Source organism: Epinephelus fuscoguttatus, linkage group LG19, assembly GCF_011397635.1.
Source record: "Epinephelus fuscoguttatus linkage group LG19, E.fuscoguttatus.final_Chr_v1".
In the NCBI taxonomy this organism is placed as follows: domain Eukaryota; kingdom Metazoa; phylum Chordata; class Actinopteri; order Perciformes; family Serranidae; genus Epinephelus; species Epinephelus fuscoguttatus.
This window is the reverse complement of record NC_064770.1, coordinates 17,785,523-17,805,571: the sequence shown is the minus strand read 5'-3', so window position 1 is coordinate 17,805,571 and position 20,049 is coordinate 17,785,523. Positions and strand designations below refer to the sequence as shown.

Sequence of the window (20,049 nt, the reverse complement as noted above, 5' to 3'; positions counted from 1 at the left end):
ACATTTAACATTGTTAGCCGGCCTGGCTCCTATAGCCCGACTGATACTGGAAGCCTGAAGGCTAACACACAGTCTTGATATGGATCCTTTATAGAACAGCGGTTGCTAATCGTCCACATAAAGTAATACAAGCAGTGACTGCACACAGACATACAAACATAGATGGACTCCATCATTGTAGCCCATAATTATGTTTTTAGCACCAATGCAATCAGATATCAATCCCACAAACAATGTATGTACAGATTTTTAAACAAACTGGTTGCCATCTGAAAAAAAAACATCATAGTGGTGGCATTTTTCATATTGTTTGGTCCCTCTTGTTAGTTTCAGTTTGAGTGTTTCTGTGAATAGGCCTACCTATTTTTTTCTTTGTTTAATATGTTTTGGGTAATGAGTCCCACTTGGTGGAAGCTCTATAAATATGAGTTTTTAAGTTGCCATGTATCCCTTAGCTTCCTTAGATCTAGCTTTAAATTGTAACCAAAGCCCCTTTCTCAGAACACAAAAACCCACAAGCACCCACCAACACCTGGCTTTTGTCTTCAGTAGGAAAGATTACAGTTCATTCTGCAGCAGGTATTTATTGGCTGTGATGGAAATTTGATACTTGATTGGACACGTGCTAATTTTTGCCCTTTCTCCAGACTGTCAGTAACTTTTGTGACTGCACTTTGTCATCTCAGCCACAAGTCTTTCCCCAAGTACTGCTCGAACATCATTCCAAATTAGTTGGCACCGCCACCGAGTTTTAAGATTTACCTTGTTTTCTGGCGCATTTGTGACACTGAACTTGACATACAAAGGCATACTTGTCTGCTGGCGATGGAAAAGGAGACTGTTGCCTGTTTTTAGTGTTTTAAAAACCTATGTGTACATTAGGGGCGTAACGGTTCACAAAATTCGTAGACCAGTTTAAATCGATGTAGTGGTGTCAAGGTTCGGTACATTTTTGATACAGCAAGAAAGTATGAATGCAGGAGAAATGTCCCTGATTTTTAACATTTATAATATATAAAACTAACATGATAAAGTATGATCTTTCTTGACTTTGAACAATGATGGAGATGCACCTGAGTGACCCGTCTTCTGGGGTGTCTTTGGTGTATAAAAAAAAAAAATCTTTTTTAAATTTTTAAATGTTTTACACTCCAGCTGAAAACGGCTCATGGCTGAATATTGTAACGAGGCTCAGTTACATCAAGCATATTCATAGAGCCTGCATTTTTCCACTACAGAGTAGAGTCTGGTATCCATGGCTATAAAACAAACCACACTGTATGTTCTTCGGATAATAACACAGAGCTGTGTACTGTCTTTGTTTATAAATGCATTTTTACGAGCATGTCTATCAGGTCATGATCTATTCCAGTAAATCCCTCTCAGCATTTCCTGTATGTCTTTATCTTTCCAGGCATGCACCATGTCGGGAGCCCATCAACCCGTACTATGTCAACACTGGTTATGCTCTGGCTCCTGCCACCAGCGCCAACGATAGTGAGCAGCAGAGTATGTCCAGCGACGCAGAAACAATTTCCCTCACTGACAGCAGTGTGTATGTATCTTCTTATCACACACGCACACACACACACACACACATTTCATGTTTAAAGGTGTTATGTCAGGTCATAACGGGTACGCCAGGCTGCATTTTTAGCTTGAACTCAAGATTTCTATCATCAAAATGAACGACACAACCAGTAATTATTTAACAACCAGTTATTATTTAAAAAGAAGGGCATGTCATATAAATTAGCATTGCTCAGAGACAGAAATAAGAGTTAAATTGGTTTCAGAATTGCACTTGTCTGTTTTTTACTCGTGCTTGAACTTAATGGGAGCAGCAGCTAAAGTCCCATCTGCTCGTTAGCCAGTCCAGTAAAAGCTGTTAGAATTGATCTCTAATGCTAATTAGGAATCCTAAAACCTCACTCTTAGCAGACATAAAATCATGTTTGATAGAAGGTGCAGAAATTAGAATACTACCCTACTGACCTGTTTTGCAAATGTGACACACAAATGGGTTTTAAGTGCTTCCAAGGCGATTTCTTTATAGTCGCAGTTCTAAATTTGGGGGGAACAAAGCAGAATTTGTCTCCTTTCACAAGTAACTTTGTTTGGGCACAAATATGAGACCAAAGGCAATGTTTTGTACCATCTGGGATCACTTGTGAACAGGACTTGTATTTCAGTCGAGTGTACAAACCAGGCATGTGCTGGCAAGGGAGGATTTTCGAAATAGTGTTTTCTAGGTGCAGAGATTGCACTGGGGACTTATGCCAAAGAAACTTCAAAGCTTGCACAACTGGACAAAAATGTGTTTGAAGCTGAATGGATTAGAGGCAGTTATCAGCTAATTGGTCCAGAGCTTCCAGCACGGGAGAGTGTGAAACCCAGCATGACCAATACCACATGGAATTACAGACTGATGGATGTGTTAACATGTAACTGTAATCTGCCAGACCACTTGTGGTGCAGGACGGACACAATAAGCCTGTGAGAATGCCCGTCCTGCTGCATTGATTAATCAAGACTTACAAGGTGTTCGTTTTAGGCAAAAAAAATGCGGTGGAAAGCTTTCAACTTCAAAGCTGCCTGTGTTGTTTATTCATGAGGATGTTTTATGAAAATGTCTTTGTTGTTAATTCCAGAGATGGGGTTCCACCCTACAGATACCGCAAACAGCATCGCCGGGAGATGCACGAAAGTGCCAAAGCGAATGGGCGAGTGCCACTACCTCATATTCCAGTGAGTTATTCATGGGTTTCTCTCGCTTCCCTCTCACTTTCTGCCTCACACCTCTCTTTAACTGTCTGTCTCTGCCTTATTTTTCCTCCGCTGCACCATCGGAGATGTGCATATTTAAGCTCGGCTGTGTCGCAGGGCCTGTGATGGAGTGTAAGAATAGCTGATGGTGAAAGAGAAGGCTGTCTAAATGTAGCTTGATGCTTTCCTAAGCTGTGAGCACTGAAGCCTAGCAGACATGAATCCTCCCCTGTGACAGCCTGATGCCTCCCTCTGCAGCTTACGCTGTCTCTCGGTAGGAAAACCCCGGCCCTAATTAGGCCTCGGAGTAAAGAGTCAAATTAAAACTTCACACGTAGCATCCTATTAGGATGCATGAATTGACTGTATAGTAGAGCACAAATCCCCAAAGCATAACTCTCACGTTTCCTTGCCCCAACAAATTAATCATGACTTCACTTCATCGGCAATGAGAAAATTAACAGGGCTTGTAGGTCGTCTTTTAAATGTCACTTTGTTTTCCAACCTTTTTCTGTCTGATTTTTATTTTTTATACGCTGGTTCCAAATCAGAGTGAACAGCTTTGAATTGTCATGATTGAAGTGCAGCAGCTCCTGCTATTAGGCAAGGAAATAAACATCACTTATGTCCTCATTAAGGCGATTATGTGTGTTATTTAAAATCACAGTGCTCTTGTTATCCTCTATATGTTCTCGTTGCTGAGACACGCTTATCAAATGGATATAGCTTTTATTAAAACTTGCAACGGATGCATTTTTTATGGGAAGTGTAGCGCCATCCTGTTTCAGAAGCACACAGGAGGGATGGAAATGTCACTGAGCCTTGATAGAATTTATAACAATAATTAATAATACATCCTCCATCGTGTGGGGAAATTTAAAAACATCACTATCAGATTCAATAGTATTCAGTCTATTTTGTTCCACTTCATTCAAATTTAAATGTGTAATCCCTTTGGATGTTTAACACTTGACACTGTCTACTTGATTGTTTCCTGCTGATGTTTTAGTCCGTTCATACGGTCACTGGCAGGATGTAGTAAAAGGTCAGGATAGTAAAACTGCCCATATGGTGCTGACAGTATTACAGCAGAGACAAAAACTCACAGAGAGCGCTTTACAGTTTGACATTTCTTCCCCCCAGCGCACAAACCGGATTCCAAAGGATATCCATGTGGAGCCGGAAAGGTTTGCTGCAGAGCTGATCAGCAGACTGGAGGGAGTGCTGAGGGAGAGGGAGGCTCAGGAGAAGCTAGAGGAACGGCTGAAGAGAGTACGATTGGTAGGTTTGCTTTATTGTCCTCTGTTTAAAGCAGAAGCAGACCTACTATTTTGTTAAAGCCCCCTTCCACTCAAAAATGTGTTTTTCTTGTGTTTATGCCCCTTAAAATGTCTGACCCTGACTATTCTGACTTGTATCTGTGAAAGGTTTGTCACTACAGAGGTGTTTTCATATTCCTCTACTGAAAGGGATGATGAGATTGAGCCATAAACCAGGCAAGCTACAGTAGGTACATCACTGATTCCAAAGCCAATTGTTGTCTAATACAGGAAACGCATAACAATGCCAGCAAAGAAACCTGAACCCTCAGGCTCAGAGCAGACTTGTCAGTACAGAAAGCAGAGTTTGCATTAACATAGTGACAGTTTGACATAGCAAAGTGTTCAGTTTTTGGATATAAACCGGAACCTGGAGCTTCTTTTCACCATCTAATGAAAACCCCTATTCAAGCAGATGTTATTGGATGACTTATAACCATTATCGCTGTGTTAGCCACTGCTAGTTTACCTACAAGTTAACAAGCTTAAAAAATAAATAAAAGATGTTTACTATACTTACCATTCTGATGCGTCAGCTAGTCGCTGACTTTGGTGTGCAACAGGCTCCCAGTCTGAGTCAGGGTCTGACTGAGGCTCAAACATGTATGGCTGAATCTGTTTGATATTTTGTCTAACACTAATGCAAGCCATCTTAATGCACACTGCTCTTTCACTGGTCAAGCAAGCACTGGAGAAAGCAAAAAGCAGAAAGCGAAACCTAGCAGCAGTAGTGTGTGAGGCTGAGGCTACATCTAGAGTTTCTTAATGAAGGAGAAAGAGGAGATCTGCTTCTGGACCAGGCCCCAAGAAAATCTGCTCAGCCTTGTTTCCAGTTTTTCCAGTGGTCACTTGCAGTATTGCAGTCCCCTGCAGCCCAAAAAGCCAGTTTCCTACTGGCCACCATTACAAAAGAGATGTCTGTAAAACTGAATCTTATTAATCTTTTCATTATGAATTTTTGAGCAATTGTGGTTTTATATTTATAAAACTTTTCTCAAGCTGAGAAAAGTGATTTAAAAATCCATAATGTCATCACAATGTAGTCTATGTAGTAGTCTATGAGCTAACACTACTGCGCATATTCAGTGGCCTGTAAACCTTAGAAGTAAACCCAGTAGAGCGCTGAGCAAGCGTAAGCACTGAGCAAGCAACTTGATTGGAATGAATAGTCGCTATCTTGGCATCCGGTATGTAGTTATTATTATACATCTATATTCTGGAACCTTTTTTAATTTTATTTATGTATTTTTCTTTTTTTTTAATGTGAGAAAACAGTGTCAAACAAAAAATATAAATTATAGCAGCATATCTGTACATGCTTTAAAATGTGTCTGGTGGGGGATTTTAAATTGGTTTAGCATGTGTGAATGAGCAGCATCTTTCAGGAGCTGTTGCAAAGCTTCACACAGGAGAATACTGTCTGTAAACCTCTAATATACTACAACTGAGGCAGTGCAGGGAAACAAAAGAAACCCGTATGTACAGTATTGACTCCTGAGAGGGATTCAAAGCTGCTTTCACTCAGTTCAGTTACACCATCAAGTCATATGAGATCATCTTGGCTTCTGGTGACACTGACAAAATAACATTATTAGCTAGATGGAAAAGTCTGACAATTATCTTCTCGATTATATCTTGAATAAAATGTCAGAACAACGTAAAAAAAAAAAAAAATGCCTTTTCTTATTCCCCAGACCCCATGCTATCTTCAAATTCCTAATTTTATATTAACAACAGTACAAAAACCTTAAGATGACGTCGAAAAGTGGCTGAAACGGTTCATCAGTTATCAGAATAGCTGCAGATACATTTTCTGTCAACCAGTTATTCATTTAGTTAAGTAATAAACCTAGCTCTGGAGCAGTTTGTATTATATAGTCAACATTTATATTTAATATTATATTTTAATCATGCTATAGTTTTTGTGCTCTCGGACTCCTGGAACATCTTCTGGTTATTTTAAATCCCTTTTTTCACCTGAAAAATTTTGATTTCCTTTTAATAAAAGAATAAATTACGGCCATAGACAGTGTATTATAAAGCAGACCAATAGTATCACTATCAGTAATGTGTGAGAGATACCACCCAAAGCCCATTTCTGAGCCAAAAAGCGAGATGTGTGTCTGGCCGTTGGGCTTAAAGTTTCCCGTAACAAAGGAGACTTAAATCCGTCTGGCCTTAATGAAATTAATGAGGCCAGCCTTTTGAATGGGGAATAAAAACACATTATGAATCACTTGGAGATTTCCATCCTTGGCCTGTCAGCGATCTGGCTTTGTCGATGAATCAGATGGAGCACCTGCACACTCGGCCACTTGTAAGCCTGGAACAGCGTGCCGCCTGTTTGATGTCACTTGAACGGTGATGAAATGGTTGCCGCTACCACAAATGAAATCCCCCTCAGTAGACAGACCCAAGTACTTAGTCTCAAGGCAGACAATTTGTGTGGTTTGGCCCTGAAAGGAGAGGAGCTGCCATCACACAGCTCGAGGTTTGCTTTATTAAACCTGGAGGCAAGCATGAAATGACTGCCTTCATCAAGTGAGTATCTAGAAAAGGAAATGTGAGCTTGGCTTTTAGCTTTTTAACCATAATATCACAGGTATTAAAAATGATACGTTTTTTATAATGCAGGAAGGATTTGTGGTTAAAAAAATTGATGTTATCATTTTATTGCTGCGAGGAGAAGGTTCACATGATTTCATGAGGAAGTGAGTAACGTATTGCCACAGCTCTGTCACACAGCCTGCTCAGAGTGAAATAATGGCTTCACTTAATGTAATTTTTTGGAACAATGGACCATGTGGCTCAGCTTTGCGCAGGATAATTCACATGCTCGAGCAGCAGCATGCTGTTCATGGAAGTAAATCAATGGCACAAACACTCATGTGAGCAGGATGGTCACTGCTTGTCTGAATTGGATTTTTATTTGGTGTTAACAAGATAGCAGAGCGTGCCACCGTGTACACTATTAGTCCTCGCAAGGAGAGGCACCATGTTATGTAAATGAGCCACTGTAGACTGTTATCAGTAAATCCCCATCCGCCACCGAAGCTAACTTGTAGAATCTGCTGTTGTTTGCCAAGGATTTTCATTTTCAAATGGAAAAGAGGGAGCCAGTGGAAGAAATGTGCTCAAATGAAGATGTCCATGAATAACTTCCTGTGGGCTCAGCTAACACAGATATCTGGATCTGGTGCAGAGATGCGAAGATGCATCAATTATTTAAAAATATGCCAAAAAATATTTGGCTGTTTGCAGCATCTTTTGCTATGTTGCTATATTGAAGAAAGCAGTGGGCACAGGGAAGTTATGTTTATGTAGGAGCTTGATTTAAAAAAAAAAAAAAAAAACTACAGGGTTTCTTTGGTACAGTGATAGCAAATGGATGGTGAGCACAGGGCCAGTTGGTCTGGCACATTCACAAGTAAAGGTTTATTTAATGATGACATAAAAAGTTTGGGCATGCGCTGGCTAAAAAATTGAAAGTGAAACCCCTACCTACTGCTGTCACTACTAGGAGTGTGGCAGTTATCCAAATCCACGATTTGATTTGATTTTAGATCTTAAACGAACAGTGTGTAAGATTTTAGGGGATTTCGTGGCATCTAGTGGTGAGAAGAGAGCTGAAACTGAAACTTCTCCCGGTTAAAACTCCTTCAGTGTTCGTCATTGAATTATCCACAGAGGTCTGTTCCTCTCCAAAACAAAGAGACCTGGTGGTTTAAAGCGGTAAAAATGCTGAATAAAGCAGTTTCACATTACAAATTAGCATTTCTCCAACACTTTTTGGCATGTTGGAGATGGGCCGGTAGCCCAGTTCCTGCTAATGTGTGTGCACCTTTTTTCTCTGATCACTTAAGATCCAGATGTTTTGGAGGTTTTTAATTGAAGCCGAATTATTAACAAAGGTCTCTTACTCTTCAAAACAAACAGACCTGGTGATTAAATGATACTAACTACAGTGGTTGGTGCGAAAATGCGAATGGCAAATCTAGAGCCATTATATGGCTCATTCTAAGGTAACATAAACTTGGTTGGTAAAGATCAACAGATAATAGGTTTTATTCCCTGACAACTACCATTTACATTTTCAAATTCTTCATTAGAAAGAAAGGCTACATGGTATCAAGTGTGATACAACTGCCTAGTGATGCACAATATTGGATTTTTTGCCGATATCTGATATGCCGATATATAACAATTCATTTGGCCGATAACCAATACCGATATTGATATATCCACTTTTATCCCCACCTGATTTTAGTGATCATCAGTTCATTACTATAGGGGAATTAACATCATATTATACATACTAAGTCTTATCATGATAGCCCACCAGCAGATGGAGACATGAAATACAATACCTTCCAATGTATGTAAAATTCATTCATTGTACAAATTAAGAAAAAGCATGTTGGGCAATTCTGATAGTTCATTTTAACGCCAGAATCCGACGATAACGATGACGTGCTGATGTTATAGTGCATCCCTACAACTGCCATATTTTTTGTGGGACTGTACCACACAAAGGCCATATGAAATTACATTAACATATTTCACCAGACAATTGGGGCTAAACTGTTCAACACAAAACGAAGAGCAACTAGATGTTACATCGGTACTTTACATCAGCAGCTCAAGTTTCCTCAAAAAGCCACCAGGTCTTTGCTTTACTTTCTCTGTCAGCGGTGCGTCTGTTGTTTACATAGCCCACAGGAAAGTCAAAATGTTGCCACACCACTGACTGCAGTGACGCAGGAGGATTTTCTAGTTGTGTTGTTTTCACATCATCCATGACCCCAATAGTGGCCATGGGTCTTGGAAAGTACAACTTCAGGTTACAGTTAACTGTGTCGTCTTGGAAGTGCTGTGTTTTTTTCTTCGGATGCACGCTAATAGGCGGGGATTGGGGGAAAAAATACTGGGGGAACCGCTGCACTTTGTTATTGTATCAGTAATGGAAATCAAAAGCTCATATTGGTCAATTTTGATCTGTTTCCAATTTAAAATCGAACTCACGACACCCCTACTTACCACTGTATCTCTTTGTTCCCTCCTATCTCTTCTCTCTCTGCTAAACACATTTCTGATGGTTTGAGTCTTGATGGAAAACCCTGCTAAATATAATTTTTACTTCAAGAATTTGTTATTCATGCCCTTTGTTATGTGACCTTTTTTTAAATATTCAAAACAAAATATTTAGTGAAACAACAAACTGTGGCAAATGTGCAGCTCCAGTGGGAAAGTGTTTGATTTAGGAATAAATTTATTTAAAATCTTTGTGGTGTGAGGTCCTTGTGAAATGAGGATCGATTATTACCAGTTTCAGATGACTGAATTTCTCCATCCACTCTGTGTTTCGTTTCATTGCTGCACATCCTCCACTCCCCACAATGCCTGCTTATCAAAAGCTATTGTGAAAGCCTGCAGCACCCCACCCCATGATTCCCCCTGGAGCAGATTCAGTCAGAGCGTGATTTTTGTCCCAGTCACTCAGAGCTCAAGCTGTATCGGTTACACTTGTCCTCACATGGAATAACGCTAATGTGCTGCATGCACATGTAGCACCCCCAAATCTGACTGATACTGTTGTGTTTTTGGTTTGTGTCCAAACCTCTGCAGTAAGAATGAGAAGACACATATTAGCATGTGGTGAAAATCTGCCATCTGCAGGTTGAAATAAATATAACACATGCACCCTTGTTGGCTTATCATCAGTGTTGGATGTATAATCATATCAGATCTTTAAAACCTGGATTTATTTTTTCCAGATTGTTATTCCAGATTAATGAATGTTGTTTTGTGTTGTGTCTGTGTATTCTTGTCTTAAAGGAAGAGGAAGGTGATGAAGTGGTGTCCACAGCCACAGCATTATCCAGTCACAGGTTCCCCCCTGGTGCTTACTCTCAGAATTACAGCTCCCGCTATGCTGACAACACCTACAGTGGTCCTTTCCTGAGAGATGCTCACGAGGAGAACCCTGAGAGCATCCTTGATGACCACGTCCAACGGGTCATGAAGACTCCCGGCTGCCAGTCCCCAGGCACGGGCCGTCACTCTCCCAAGTCACGCTCACCAGACGGCTTCCCAGGGGGCAAATGGACAGGACTCGGAGTGGCACAGGGTAAACATCCATCCAGGCACGGTGTCAAGGGAGACGCCAGCCACCTGTACCACCACAAACACGTGCACCACATCCACCACGCGGGCGTCGGGAAGCCCAAAGAGCAGGTGGAGGCTGAGGCAGCCATGCGTGTGCACGGCAGCATTCCCTGGAGCATGGAGACGAGTCATTATGGATCAAAGTGTCGCAGCTATGCAGATGGCATGGGATCCAACCCCATGGAGCACACAGGGTATAGGTACGCACCAAACTCAAGCAGTAGTTGCCTCTTATTTAAGTACCCAAATTGCTTCTTACTTTTTGTACTTGACAGTTTTTTTTCTTCCATTATTCAGCAGCAAAGGTGGCACACAGTGTAAAAGAGCATTCAAGAAAGGCGAGGAAGTTCGGCCGTATGACATGCCAGCACCTGCAGAGGAGATGGAGAAAAACCAGAAGATCCTTTTGTGGCTGATGGAAGGACAGAAAGAAATGGTTCAACACAAACGGAGCCCATATGGGTCAGTGATGACACTTAACTCACTTTTTAATGGGAGACACTAAAGGTGAAAACAGTTTTTTAATGCACTGGTCAATTTTGATCTTTTTTGCTTCCACAATATGTCTTCTCTCAGACTAGTGGAAAGAAAACTACACAAACTAAACAAAAACTACAGAAAACTATGAATTTCTGTATTTGTTTTAGTTCATGTTTCTGTTTTGGGTACTCATGCAATGAATACATATTTAATTGGGTAATGCCTCGTACATATTTACATGTAATGTTTCAGAAAACTTGTAATACAAAATATGATTCTCTTAATGTAAGTTTTAACATTAACACAATCATATCATATAGTACCAACTACCAACTAATTTTTTTACCCTATTCATCTGCATTGTCTTATTTTTTTGTCTAAAAATGCTACATATCCTTAAAGGCCATTTTCTCAAAATGAGTTTTTTCTCATACTCTGAGCCATGAATGTCCACTTTATCAGCACTAACATACACTAAACATTCTAGTTTTATTCTTATCTGTTTTCTAAAGGTTTTTACCGAGGGGTTTGCATTTATATTATTCATAGCCTGATTTATACGACATTACATTCCTAAAAACACGACAACTTTATTTATGGCTGTGGAGTTTATTTTTTGATTTATGGAGTGATAAAAACAGATACCACAACCACAAAAGCTCATTGTAAAACAGAGTGTCTTCAGGTCCTTATAAAGTGTTAAAATGTCTTAAATTCCGTTTTATAAACCAACATCAAACGTGTGGCGATGAAAGTTGCACTTGAACACACTGCATAGACAACAGCCAACTAGCACACATGTTCTACATCTGAGTTAGAGGAGATAACTCTCTTCAGGCAGCAGGCAGAGTTAGCCTGTATTTGTTATTTGTAAAGGGAAATGGGAAAACCAACAGAATGGATTCAGGATGCTAGTTAGCCAGTTAGCATATTGACAGCACAACCAGATGTTCAAAAAAAAAAAGACCAAAGAATATTTATCGTGTCTTAATAAACAATGACAAACAGTTAGGAACCGGCTAAAAACATAATCTTTTCTCATATAGTAAGTTTGATTCAAGACTAGCCGTTTGTTTGCTTTTCTAACTTCAGTTTCTCTTCTCGTGCGCTGAGCTGAACTGCCAATCAGAATGATTTCACTCACTAAGTGTCTCAGACCAGCTCCGCCAATGATTCAACTTGCTGGATAGGCTTAAAAACATCAAATTAGTGCCAACAGTGCATTACACGCTGCAATAACTGTGACAAAGGTGAGAAGATGCTCACCAATGGCACACATTGACCAATGGCTGACTGTCGGCTTGGTGTGTCAGGGGCCCTAACAATCAAAATATCTTATATCTGGAGACACACTGTAAAAATCTTTGACTCTAATATGTCAACACAATGAAACAAGAACTTTGGCTCTGTTGGGCTTCGTCCAAAATAGATATTTCAAAATAGATATGCATAACTGGAACCTTTATACATAACATAATACAACAAAAATAATTGTCTTAATATAAGTAATCACCTGGGGAAGCTTCATGTTGAAATCTATTTGTTAGAAATTCACCTGTAGTGTTAAGAGTAAACACTGACAAGTGTCAAAGCCTCTTTCTGTTAATACTCTTGCTTTGTTTAGTTTGATTGTTGATATTTTAAAACATCATGTCTTTACATTTTAGGAGTACCACTGGGTCCAAGAGGACCACAGGCCACGAGCCCCAGCTGCGGAACAACGTGCAGCCGTCTCACCCTTTTATCCAGGATCCCACCATGCCACCAAACCCAGCTCCCAGCCCCCTCATCCAACTGGAGGAGGTGCGCCGGCGGCTTGAGGAGGAAAAGATAAAGTCTGGAACTGTACAACCCAAGCAAAGGTTGGTGGACATGGACTATGACCAGTTATCTGTCCAGTGAAACAGTGCAGTTTTTTACAGAATCTATTAAACCCAACCACAGGGGGAAGAAGTTGGATCTATCGTTTTGCTTTAGTCAAAATGAAACAGTTACTGTTTCTAACTGCCGGGGTTGTTCGGTCCCTCAGGTATGTGATGGAGGTGATCCAGAGGGGTCGCACCGCAGTCAGACCTGCACTGTTCCCTTCGCTCAGCGTGGTGCCCGCCGTCTCTGACAGCGAGCTCTCCCAGCCCGAGTATGTCCATCTTGTACTACCAGTAACTTTTCCAACCATCTCCTCATTCCCCATAATTCACAGCAACCCACCCTCTCATCACTGGTAGTTTAGTCACCCAGTACTGTGTGTTTTTGAGCTACTAAAAAACACATTTAGAAATCAGTAATGAGCACTTCCTTTTCCCATCTTCCCTCCTCTGTGTGCTGTGTCATTACATAGCGTCCCACACTCTATCATTGAGTTTGTTTTATTGTAGTTTCTTGTCTTGTTTCTCCTTTTGGTTGCAAGTATTGGAAGTTTATTTTGCATAAACTGTTGACCTGAGCCATCTATGATTTCAGCTGACACATGGCAGCCAGTGAGAAAAGTCAGAAATAACCAGATAACCACACAGAGGCTCGCAGAGGAAGGAGAGTGCATGATTTCTGTGCTCTTGCAGAGGCAGACGTTTTGGGGAGAGGGTCAGCTTTTTCATGTTTTATCAGATACAGGTTTGTTTGATGTTTGAGTGCCCTCTCAGATGGGTTCTTAACTGATGGAGGGGGGAAGCTGTGTAAGAGGCGGATGAAAGGCGGATTATATGGCACTGCCAGTGGATGAAGCCTCTGGTCAGACCTGTGAGGACTTGGATTCAGAACTTAGTGTGTGCCTGGATCACGACTGACTGAGTCTTTCAGTACTAATAGTGTCCAACCTTGAAAATGTCTGAAAGATAAATTGGGGTACTTCGGAGTGCCTTCCTGTTTTCCAAGACACATTTTCGATGTAGGCCTTTGTTTGACTATACAGAGCAACCAATCATCTCTTTTTCCTGTGTCTGAAAGTTAGCTCAAATATAGCTAAATCAGGATAACTTTATGAATGTAGTAACAATTAACAATTGGGAAAAATACACTCATATCTGAAACCTATAGCAACTTGATCACCTGTTATTTAACTTATGTTACAGAGAATTCAATTATTTTCCAGTGACTAAAACAGACAGTTACATATGTGGTCAAGTTTTGTGATCACAGAGGTTAACATTATCTCATTGCGCATCACAGCACACCCAAAGGCTGCTGGGAACATCATAATTTTGTGGCCTCTCCCACTCAGAGGAAGTCATAAAAGCGAGAGTACACCCATTTACTGAAACTGCAGGCTGGCTGACTTATTATTACCCTTCATCAACAGACATCATAAAGGTTCAGTTAACCCAAAATATACTTTATTTTCAGTAGTGCAGATATTTCTGGGTTCTTTTTTATATATTTATTGATAAAAGACACTGTCAGCACTTTTTATGTGCATCTATTGTCCACCTAAAGTAGACAGTAACAAACATTGTCTACTGCAATATTGGTGACATTTTTTTAAGTTTGTGTTGTAGCTCCACTTCAGCTCATTTGTGTCCTCTCCACCTGTACATCCTGTTGTAACAGTGCTTGTCCTTTTCCATGTTCACCATGTTTATTTTTGTTTTCTAGCCAAATGAGTTATCCCTAAAAAGCCTCAGTGTTGTTTTCCCCAGAACTGATTATTGAAAGACACTTTTTGTTCTCATCAGCCCACATTGTATTTCTCTCCAGTCCCTTGCTGTAATTACACATAATGATTAGAAAGTTTGACCTTTAGGAATGTTTTCCAAAGTGCAGCACTCAACTGTCACTTGAGATGTCTGCTTGTTAATGTCAAGACTTCTTTTTATCACTTTTAAAAACACAATTTACAAGCTAGATTCCTGTTACAGGTGAAATTTATTCAAGATAACTCTGAGAAGTGCGGACTTTACTAATGGAAAAGTTTCAAATCTTGTAAATGGCTTTCTGTCCTCTCCATTTGCAGACACAAAGCCACTAAAAAGCAGCCATGTGAAAACATTACGGTGGCGTACTACTTCTGTGAGGAGCTGATACCATACAGGACGTCTGTCAAAGGGAGAGTCGTCACACTGGGCCAGTTTAAAGAACTGCTGACAAAGAAAGGGAATTACAGGTAAGATTTATGGTGGGGTTTGTTGTCAGTGGACATTACAACATTACAACAAAATGTCTGAAAGTATTCTTTAATAAACAAGAAGCAGGATTGGATTAAGAATGTATTGTTTTATAGGCTCTATAACACAGCTTGCCTTTAGATTCAAAACTATATGCTATTTGGAGTCTTTAAAACATTATTAGAGCTATAGTAGATAAGGAGATTTATGGGAGTGAATATTAGGTCTAAGTACATCGAAATTAATGAAATGATATTATCAGGTAGCTTAAAATCCTTAAAATCATACTCAAGTGTTGATGGGTCCATGGTTCAAGCTATGTCTGTTAACACTGACTAACTGTAGGGGTTTTATGATTAAATAGATTTTCATTCAAGTTATTTCAAATGAGGAGATAGCTGTAACACATTTGTGATTGCCTTTCAGTAGATGTAATGAATTATAGAATTTCTATCTGAAAAACAGTCCTGCATCAAATTCTAAGGGCATGGTGAATTATAGCATGATGAACCAATTGAAAATTGTATACTCATTTTACCAAATAAATCTCAAATCTTTACCTTGATCGTCTCAAACTGGAGTATAAACCAGAGGTCATCACTGGTCCGAAATGAAAAACCCTAATGGACCTGGGAAATTCATTCCGAGACCCAATTAGACCTGATAGTTTTTTAATATATATACCCAGCCGGGTGCATGTCCAAATGTAGAGGGAACAGAGACTGAGGTTGATGCTCTGGACTTTGCACAGCAGGTCATTGTTTCTAAAAATCCCCTGCTTCTGCTAAAAATGATTGTCATGTTGAATAATGTTCTTAACCATATTGCTGTTTATAATGTCAAATGTGGTGGTATATTATGTTCACATCCGTACTGTTCTTTCCACAATTAAATTGTTCAGTTGACTTTTCGGAAACCTTGAACACTGAAGTGTAATTTCTTCAGATTTACTGGCATGTTAAACAACAGAGACGAATGAAACATGTGGCGACGCCATACCTTTGAAGCAGTCGTAAAGTCTGAATATGTCTCCATTTCTCAGTTATTTATATTCCGTTGCTCCGTAAGGGTCCATGGATCCAAAGGATTAAAGGGGTTTTTCTTTCATAGAATGAATCCAAGTTGGGAATATTGTGGGGCGCACTATCGATGTTTCTTCCACTCCGCCTTCAGCCCATTATGTTTTTTTTTTTGTTGTTTTTTTTTTAAATAATCTGATCCTAAGTTAGCCTAGTCATGCCTAATCATCATCAGATTCCACCAACAGACCTGGAGTTACACCATATTACAAGTAAAAGTCCTGCAATCAAAACCTTACTTCTGTGACCCATCAGATTTTGTGACCCAGCCCCTAACCCTGAACCCTAGCTACTGAAACTCTCAAAACTCTGTCTGGTGCCGGATCACAGAATCTGACAAATTACAGATTTAGGGGATCAAGCTCCGACCCGGACTTGATTGATCACAATAAACATGGACCCAAACCTCCATGGGTCCCAGGATGGGTCCTAGGGGATCCTCTGGTATACAATTCCACTGCTGGGTACAATGTTAGTAAATGTCACAGATTCCAACCTGGAGAAGTTAACTTTGTTCCTCTCCTTTTTTTTAGGTATTATTTCAAGAAGGTAAGCGACGAGTTTGACTGTGGGGTGGTGTTTGAAGAGATACGAGAAGATGACGCTATCTTGCCCATCTTTGAGGAGAAGATTATCGGGAAAGTTGAGAAAATTGATTGAATGTCACGTTGAAGAGGAAGGAGTCAGGAAGGCAGCGCGTGATGGAGCGAGGAGCAGTCGGATGGTGAAGAGGAAGTGTTCTAGGACTGAGACTGGAGAAGAAAGTGATACAGTACAAGTGGATCTAGGACTGAGGGGTAAAGCAGTGGTCATGGCGGACGACTTGTGACGTTTGAGGCTCGGTAGCACCACTGCAGTGACGTTGGACTAGAAAAAAAAAAGACCTCATTCGCTTCTTTGGAGTGTAATGTAGCATTGTAAAGTTTACTAGATAAATGAAGAACAAAAGTGCTACTAAAGCTACATATTTTTGCTATGATGTATCAGAGGGTGTCCTTTCTAAAGTAACTACACTTGTAATTTTTATATGTATTGGTACCAGATGTGTACAGTTTGTGTTAAAAGATAACAAAATTTTATATCTATTTAAGTATTTAAGATGCTCATTTTCAATTCTATTGAAGCAGGAGTGTCGCCCCTGTTGAAGACGATCAAAATCCTTTTTAGGGCTGATTTTTCTTTTTTCTTTTTTTTTTTTTCTTATTAATTTTGAGAGCCCTTGGGACTCTTAATGTTTCTGCTCTTAGTGCTTTTAATATTTCACTTAGAAGTACTTTATTTTGTGGCATTCAGTGAGGCTGCACTTTCATTGTATTATAAACCACTGACTTTATCCCAATGTAGGCTGCAACATGAATTCGTAAAGCACCAAACGTGGTGGCCAGAAAAATAGAAACCCCTGTGCAGTTTATGGTAATCCAGTACAACAGCCCAGATTGTACTTTTAAGAAAAGTATAATGATTTTTGACACTGTAGGAGAGGATTTATGGTCATTTTTTGGGCTCAAACTTCATAGTGGTGTTGTAATATATTTCGGAAACAGTTTGAAGTAGAATACAATTCAGTACATCATCACAAACTCAGCCTTAAACATGCTCTAATTTGCAATAGCTGTAACTAAGGGCCATGGCTGTCATCATCCAGATGTGTTTTTGAGGATTTTTCTATTGAATCTAATTTAGTGACATTTTAATGCTTCAGTTATCCCATATGCAAATCACTGCCTGATGACATCACCAATATGCAAATACACATATGATGCATCTGGTGACCTTTAGCAACTTTTGGAACTAGTGGCAGACACTTTAATTTGAAAAGACTTGAACACACTTGACCTGCCTGCCAAATTTTAGCCTCTTAGGGCAAAAACTGTGCCTGCAAAGGGTGGGGAAATGTTTGATTACCAAACAACCAACTAACAGAGCGTGTTCTAGAGCTGCTGGTCGGGCAAAAAATGACCATAGCCTGACGTCCATTCTTCACTCACACTCTCTCAAACATAAACTAAAGATCATATATGATATTCATTGTAGGGCTGCTTTACTGGGTTGCTTTATTGTATATTATACAGGTTGTTTTATCTTTCTGGTTATTTGTATACACTGGATGTGAATGTAGCCACTGGCTGTGTTCATGTACAGTGTTTTATTGCAGTGATTTTACCCAAGCCAGTTGAACTTTTAAGAAAATTGACTAAAAGAATAAAACAGTAGATGCAATAATGTTTAGAGAATAGGTGTGATTGGAAAGTGCAAGGTGAACATCTATGCAAGTTGGGTACCCTAATCTAAAAACAGCTTTGAGCATTTAAATTTATTAACTAAATACAAAAGTTGTTCAAAACAGTTAAGAACAATCAATCTATTAATAAAAGCCTGTTGGTTTTTTTTTTGTTTTGTTTTGTTTTAATTTAGGTGTTTAGATGATATTTGGCTGATATTTCAGTTGGGTCTCAGCCAATAATCTTCTCTAAAGGTTTTCCAATTCTGGTGATTAATCCTGATTGCGGGTGAGTAATTTGACCTTTTTTTTTTTTTTTTAAATCGTCAGTGCCAATGAAAATTTGCAAAACACTTAGTCTTGCCAATTTTCTTCAACATTTCCAGTTAACACTGAATGACGCAGTTTCGGGTTCAGTTTCTAAAGTCAAGTTCTGCCTTCAGCTTTGAAGGTTAATGTTGTTTATGAAGCAGACGCCTTCCCACATGTGGACCTGCACACTCAAGGTCACGCTTGCAGTGCGGAGAGGCTACTTGAAGTGGTTCAACAGAGATCATATCACAGCATTTTGAATGAGAAGGCCAGTGAATGTCATCAGAATACTATCAAACATGTATATGTTTGTGCAATGAAGATCACATAAAGGCATATTTAAACATACTGCAAGTGCTACTATTAAGAGGAGGGCTAACAGACACTGAAACGTTTATGTTTACATCTTTTTTTTTGCCCCCCTGACTTCGAGGTCCGTACATGTTTTTTTCTCTGACCCCCCCCCCCCCCCCCCCCCCAAGACTTATTGTCTTACTTTTAATCAATGCTTAGTTGATCGATCACTTAAGAAGGGGCCTTCTCTAGCTTATCACAGCGACATCTTGTGCCTGGCAGGAATGAATTTAGTGCACATGATCTACTTTTGATAGATCACGTTACACCAAAGAGAAAATTAAAAAGGTAGATGGTTGGTAATGTAGGCACGCTCTTGAATTACCCTTTCACATTGATACTGTATTACCCTTCATTTTGTGGCAGCACTTTTTATTCGGTGTCCTTGGTATTAATTTGTTTACATATAAACACTGAAGCTCAGAATGTTCTTCGCAATGGATGTGGTGATCTCTGATTGTAGTTTCTAATGCATCTTGTTAAGAACATCAGCTCTGAAAGCATCATGTGAAACACTTGTAGGACATTTAGACCTTACTATTATTGCACACTGAAAAAAAATATGTATCAGCCAGTTTTGTTGTCTCCTCTATTTGCCAGTGTGGATGAAACTTTTGCACTGGAATAGCACAAACTGAAATCAAACTAAGAATCATGTTGGGGAAGCAACATGACATTCAAGGCCAATGTGATTTTTTTTTTTTTTTTTTTCTTTCCTCGTCATTGTGCTGGAGTCCATAGTGAGGAACGTGCTCTAATAAAAGCCTTTATTTGTTATGGAATAGGCAGAACGATAAGTTGACCATGAGGCCAGAGTGCTGTATCATATCTGTTGTTGCATAGAGAATATCTCATTTTTTTTGAGACGCTGCCTTTTTTTTTTAGATTTCTAATTAAATCAGTTTATATATTCATATATATATATTCACTGCATTTGCCTCCAGTGTCTGTTGAATTATACATGTTTGAGCGCTTGATCAAGTGAAATACTGTAAGTATTAGCTTGATTTTCATTGTTTATTTCTTTTGAAATATACAGTAGAGTATCAAATCTGTCCTGATTCTTGAAACCCCCCAAAGTAAGTTTCCCTTATTTAAGATCAATGAAATGTATATAATAAACATCAGAGTGCCTTTATTGCTATGCTAATGATGTCTGCTGTGTGACTTTCAGACAGATGTGGGGAGACAGAAATACCAGGGATTTGCTATATATATATTTGTTTGTTTTTTGTCTGTTTAGACTTTTTTTCTTG

General features: G+C 39.5%; 1 protein-coding gene across 4 annotated transcripts in view; it reads left to right on the top strand.

Annotated features, from left to right (window-relative positions):
• The window catches only part of axin1 (axin 1), a 41,089-nt gene extending 21,581 nt beyond the window's left edge, over positions 1-19,508 (top strand). For 2 of the 4 annotated variants that reach the window (XM_049561332.1, XM_049561330.1), the window contains 9 exons: positions 1,415-1,555; positions 2,652-2,748; positions 3,910-4,047; positions 9,921-10,450; positions 10,548-10,712; positions 12,398-12,592; positions 12,760-12,867; positions 14,677-14,826; positions 16,440-19,508. In XM_049561332.1, the coding sequence (XP_049417289.1) occupies positions 1,415-1,555; positions 2,652-2,748; positions 3,910-4,047; positions 9,921-10,450; positions 10,548-10,712; positions 12,398-12,592; positions 12,760-12,867; positions 14,677-14,826; positions 16,440-16,566 (1,651 nt within the window). In that variant the 3' untranslated portion in view covers positions 16,567-19,508. The remainder of the gene's footprint in view (positions 1-1,414; positions 1,556-2,651; positions 2,749-3,909; positions 4,048-9,920; positions 10,451-10,547; positions 10,713-12,397; positions 12,593-12,759; positions 12,868-14,676; positions 14,827-16,439) is intronic. The other 2 variants (XM_049561333.1, XM_049561334.1) reach the window with 2 other exon arrangements.
• The last annotated feature ends 541 nt before the right edge of the window (positions 19,509-20,049 follow it).